At 41.3% G+C, this 5,748-nt stretch overlaps 1 protein-coding gene across 3 annotated transcripts; it reads right to left on the bottom strand.

Annotated features, from left to right (window-relative positions):
* Window positions 1–3,149: 3,149 nt before the first annotated feature.
* On the bottom strand, window positions 3,150–5,708 carry RPL22L1 (ribosomal protein L22 like 1). 3 transcript variants are annotated; one of them, XM_008054387.1, is made up of 4 exons: window positions 5,601–5,708; window positions 4,731–4,823; window positions 4,444–4,565; window positions 3,150–3,410 (listed from the first exon to the last, which is right to left on the bottom strand). In XM_008054387.1, the coding sequence occupies exons 1-4, from the start codon at window positions 5,646–5,648 to the stop codon at window positions 3,266–3,268; spliced, it is 408 nt and encodes a 135-aa protein (XP_008052578.1). In that variant the 5' UTR covers window positions 5,649–5,708; the 3' UTR covers window positions 3,150–3,265. The 3 variants fall into 3 exon arrangements, 2 of the variants coding, with proteins under 2 accessions (XP_008052578.1, XP_021566242.1); XM_021710567.1 differs by lacking the exon at window positions 5,601–5,708 and adding an exon at window positions 5,367–5,378 and having other exon boundaries at window positions 4,731–4,820; XR_504078.1 differs by lacking the exon at window positions 5,601–5,708 and having other exon boundaries at window positions 4,444–4,630; window positions 4,731–4,821.
* Between the last annotated feature and the right edge of the window lie 40 nt (window positions 5,709–5,748).

Genomic DNA, 5,748 nt, shown 5'->3' on the forward strand with positions numbered 1-5,748 from the left:
TCTTTTGAACAACTCCAAAGGCTTGTCTTTTAATGCTGAGTGCTTGGACTCCATGCAGCAAAGCTGTTTTGAAGGTTTCATGGCTTCGTTGGATAGCCAGTCACCACATAGTATAAAAGTGGGCTTGAAGAAATGTGATTCACATGCTGTAACAAACTCAATTTAAGTAGGACTCAGTATTTTCTTTTAAATGCAGCTTTTTGTTGGCAGTCTTAGAATTTTCTACTGTCTCATCATTGGATCTTTCCCTCTTTCCAAAGAAGCTCTTCAGTGATGTTTTTTACTCATTTTGCCTAGGGTTAGTTTGTAGGCTTACCAAAACTGTGACTAAGACAAGTATGCAGTGCAGGAAAGAAGCATGGACAGAAGTGGTAAATAAAATAAAGGGTGGGCCACGCACAGACTAAAATAAGTGTTGGATTCTGACTTAAAGCCTGCCAGCTGTACGACTGAAGTACATCAACTCACTTGCCACTCACTGATATGAGTCTGCAAGCAACTGATTTATGATGGTCTCTGTGCAGTCAAACCTCACTGCTAACATTAATCTGTATTTGCAGCCACTTCCCAGCACAAGCATCAACACCTGAGCTCCATCACGGATTCATCAGGTATTAGATACTCATAAGGAGCGCACAACCAAGATCCCTCATATGCAGTTCACAAGAGTTCACGCTCCTATGAGAATCTAATGCTGCCACTGATCTGACAGGAGATGGAGACCAGGTGGCAATGCTAGTGATGGGAGTGGCTGTAAACACAGATGAAGCTTCACTCACTGCCCACCACTCACCTCCTTCTGTGCAGCCCAGCTCCTAATAAGCCACGGACCTGCTGGGGGTTGGGGACCCCTGGTTTCAAGAATCCTTATCTTCTAGACACTAAATTTTAGAAACACAAACATAAATTTATGGGTGAAATGACACAGTGCTGAGGCTTAAAATAATCTGAAGATGTGGGAAGAGGGGGGACATAGATTAAACATGTTTTCTCTACTAAAATATGTAAGTGAAATGTTCCATAATAAAAAAAGAAAACAATAAGTTAAAACAAAAAACTTCCCAGTTGTTTCAGATTGAGATCTTGCAAGGCAAAGAAAATCTGAGAATCTCTCAGCCCTTCAGAATAGTCAGCTTCACAACTGTACAGTCACATGCTCAGAATGAATACTCTGATTCTCTGAATTCCCAGAACTCACAAAATACTCCACTGTAATTATTCATTTAAAATATGTCAGATCATGGCTCTTCTCTGCTCAAGTCTGTCAGTAGCTTCCCTTAGTGCGCAGAAAAATAGCCAGTATCCTTGAACCACCTGCAAAGCTCTCCCTACTTGATATCCTCAGTGGCCATCTGCCTCCAAGACAGCCCCAATGATGAACTCTACTTCCTGGGATTTGTACTCTCTCCAAGACTGGTCTGTGTGATCACTAAAATAAAGATGATAGCATGTAATTTCCAAAGCTAGGTTATAGACCGTGCGGATTCTATCTTGGCTTTTCTCCCCCTCCCTTGATCACCTGCTCTGGGGAAGCCAGCTGCCATGTCATCAGCAGCACATGCACAGACCACATAGCAAGGGACTGAATTCTCCTGCCAAAAGCCCTGTGAGTGTGCTGGCAGCTGATCCCCCAGCCTGTCAGGCCTAGAGCAAACTTTTTCTTAAGAGGACAGGTGGCAAACAGTTTGGGTTTTGCAGGTCACATGCTCTCTACTGTAACAATTTTGCCATTGTTCCCAATTTTAAAAAACCCTTATTTTGTGTTCCCATAAAACCTTATTTACAGAAACATGCAGTAATATGCTAACTCTTACATGACTACAACCTCATGAAACCTTGAGCCGGGGTTATGCAGCTAAGCAGCTCCAACCCCTGAGCCTCAGGAACTGTGATACATTTGTTTTCAGCTGCCACGTTTTATCGATAATATACGTCACTGCACCCTCCACACCCCAACACACCCTTTTACTTCTCTAATTTCACGTCCATTCTCCACCACTCATTCAGCTCAGGCCATAAAAGCCTCCTTGTTGAGAACTCCTGAGGCGCTACTACCTCTGCCTAGAATGTGCTTCCTGCTGGCCTTTCCAGCACTTCATTTGCCTTCCCTGATGCAACTACCTTTACAAACTCCTCTCCTTTATAGCAATGAATTTGTTCTCATGTGTTTAGTCAGTGAGTGTCCCTGGCTACTCACTATCACATCCCCAGTTTGCAGCAGAGAAGGCACACAGTAGGTACCTGTCAACTATTTGTGAAAAACACAAGAAAGTCAAATAGACCAGAGAAACAAAGGTCATCCAAGTAACAACCAAGCAGATGCTGCACTCGGGCAGTACACTAAGGAGCACTGCTATTTCCACGTAAATAAAAAGAATTAAACCTCTTAAGGAAACCATTTTAAACAACTCTAAAACCAATTACATCAATCTACAAATTTGGTTCAATGGCCAAATCATATCAGGCAACATAATTCTACTGGTACAAGGGCCCAGGTAACTACACCCAAGTGCTGACACCACCACCTTCAGGCTCAAAAGTATAAAAAAGCACATCATGCTCTTTAGTCCTCCTGCAATCTATATTCTATCAGACCATTTTACTTTAAGAGTTCCAAGTCCACTTTATTTGAGGGAATTGAGAGAAAAGTATGGTGTGACATTCCAACAGAGCAAACTGATTTTTCAGAAAAGGCACCGATAGATTTAGTGGCTAAGAGTTCAGATTAGAAGGTTTTGTTTCTGGTACCTACAAGGCATCTGGTTAGATATTTCTAATGAGCAATTAGATATTGGTTTAGAGCAGGACTGATGCTCACCCACACAAAGCCTTCATGCTCATTAGGAAAGAGCATCCTCAGAAGCAAAAGGCAAGAGTCAATAAATACTGAGTAGTTATGTATTATTATTATTATGCACTTACAAACTATACAAGACTGTCAAGAGAATTTTATACATCCATACAGCGCCAATATAAAACTGCTTCAATATGATTTCCTATACAACACTATTTTTACTTGACATTTGCAAAAGCAATACTTTTTGGAAATCCAGAGAAAAATTCTACTACCTTTGTTTATTTATAGAAATTATCAAAGGAAAAATCGAAGTCATGTAAACAGCATACTCTTAAATAAAACAAGACTAAAGTTTAAGAGCACAGTGTTTTTTATTCATGGATGAACTCAAAGTCCATTTCTAGACGTTCCTTTTCCATGTAGGCTTCATTTATTAGCAGGCACAGCCCTACTAAGGGGAGGCTTCACCTAGTCCTCAGACTCTGATCCATCTTCATCTTGAGTGATCTGGAAGTACCGAAGTTCATACGTCTCCTTGTCAGATGCAACTACTCGAAGCCAGTCACGAAGATTGTTCTTCTTCAGGTATTTCTTGGTAAGGTATTTCAAATACCTTGAAAATAACATGAATTTCATTAAGGCTTATTAAGTGGAAAGCATGCACCATATTCATCTTTTGTGTTCTCATTTCCCTCCCAAATATTCTACCCTTTGCGTCTGCCTCAGTCCATATAAAAAGCAGTTTGATAACCAAGATCCCTCAACTCTTCCTGCCCTTTCTAATGCTGCTTCCATCAGCAAACTATGCTCATGAACCGTGACATCTTTATCTCGATATCCAATTAAACTGTTTGTAAGATCCTCGAGGACAGCCTCTACATTTTTATCCCTAATTCCTTAGCAATTAACTCATAACCTCAGTTAACATACCCTACAGCCACTTTAGGCCAAACCACCTCTCTTGCTGCAGTAAGTTTTTAAATCTTCAGTTTTCACCAAGTCCACCACCCGTCTTTGTCAGCCACAGTGATCAATGGCTACCTATTCACATGAAATAACTCAGCCCTTCTTCCGTGGCTTTCAAGATCTCCTCCCCAGCTACCTCTCCAACCTCATCTAATCCTCTTAAAATACAATATAGCCAGACACAATGGCCTCCTTACTATTACTTTAACCCACCAGGCTTCTGGTTCACTCTGCCTGGAACAACGCCCCAATTTGCAAGGCTTACTCCTGCATTTCATTTAGGTGAAGCATTTTTAGGTGAAGCATTTAGGTGAAACTTTGCAACCCCCTTTATGCCCTTACACAGCACTTATTGCAGCTTGATACTGCATTTCAATGTCTCCCTTTCTCCACTGGAAAAGTTCCTTGGTGGTGAGTAATCTGCTTGAGTCACTATTGGGATACCTAGTCCTACGGCGCTGCCATGCAGTAACAGGAGTCCTGGATATGACTTACCTATATTCTAACAACAAATCACACTTATTGACAACCAAACTAAGCAGCTGGCAGTCAGTTACTGAATCTCCTTTTCATGAAGGAAATTTATTTTTGCACATAAACAGAATAAATGCAATGATTACATATTCTATAAATACTCCACAACTATAATTTCATTAAAAAAATGCAAAACAAGTACCAACCTTTTAGAGAACTGTTTCTCAGAAACAACTGTGATTTTATTCTTGAAGCGTTCAATGTGAACAACATTCCCGAGATTTCCTGTTTTTCCATTGACTTTAACCTTCTCCCGTAGAAATTGTTCCTATTTTAAAACAAAAATTGCAAAACTAGGGAAGAAAACCCTAGACATTCACTAGGGAAGGTGCCCTAGGAATACAGCTTAGGTTAATATCAAATAGTATGTGCTTAAACCATGATCAAGAACTCTACAATTAGAAAATAATATGAAGCTAAGCAGAATACTTACAAAATTCCCAGAATCAAAAATTCCATCTTCTACTGGATGAGTAAGGTCCAAATTAAACTTCCAGGTTGACCTCTTAGGCTTCTTGTCTTTCTTCTACAGAAAATTAAATTATGACACTATAAACCAAATTATGCAGCTTATATATAAATTATCCTTACCAATGCAGTCCATGCCATGTACTGAGGAATCATACAGATAAATGGTTAATAAATTAAATGTTTATTTGAACCACTAACCAGGTTCAATAGTTAAGATGTTCAATTAATTACAGGCTTCCATTATTTTCCAGACCACAGATGGGCAATTTTAGACTACCATGTACTCTTCGCTCTGCCCTGCCAATTGGGAACTAGTTAGTACATCTCTCAGTCCAGTATCAGTTATGTGCCAGAGCCAAGAACCAATCCACTTTTGTCTAGAGAATTTAATTCTTGTGCTGTTACAGGAGAAAGTAAGAGGAGAAGTTGGCTTTAGTAAAGGTTTATGTTTCTAATTTAAAAAAGACACGGGCCTTTCTTCTTAGCTGGCACGGTGGCCATGCACAATCCCAGCACTTTGGGAGGCAGAGGTGAGAGGATTGCCTGAGATCTCCTGTCTACAACAAACCAAAAAGTAGCCGAATGTGGTGGCGCATGCCTCTGGTGCCATCTACTATGGAGACTAAGGCAGAAGGATCCCCTGAACTCAGCAGGTCGAGGCTACACGCGGGCGAGATTCCGACTCGAAAATACAGGTATGTGACTTGGACTTCCCATATCCAAGCCTTTTACATTAAGACCCAACGTGACAATAGAGGCAACATGTTGCCGTGGCTATGACAACGTACATTCAACTCAACATCTCGGAAAAAAGGCACCCATCAGCACGTACCGAGCGACGTCTTCTCCCAACTAGGCCCACCCCCCAAAGGGGAATCATTTCCAACACCGGAGTCCGCCTTCCCAGGTCGCCTGGTCACTCGTGCCCACGCACACACCCGCACCCTGGAACGGACGAAGACGTTAGCGGGCGCCAGGCT

The sequence above is a fragment of the Carlito syrichta genome, unplaced genomic scaffold (genome assembly GCF_000164805.1).
Source record: "Carlito syrichta isolate Samal-C Ts95f unplaced genomic scaffold, Tarsius_syrichta-2.0.1 Scaffold289914, whole genome shotgun sequence".
Classification (NCBI taxonomy): Eukaryota; Metazoa; Chordata; class Mammalia; order Primates; family Tarsiidae; genus Carlito; species Carlito syrichta.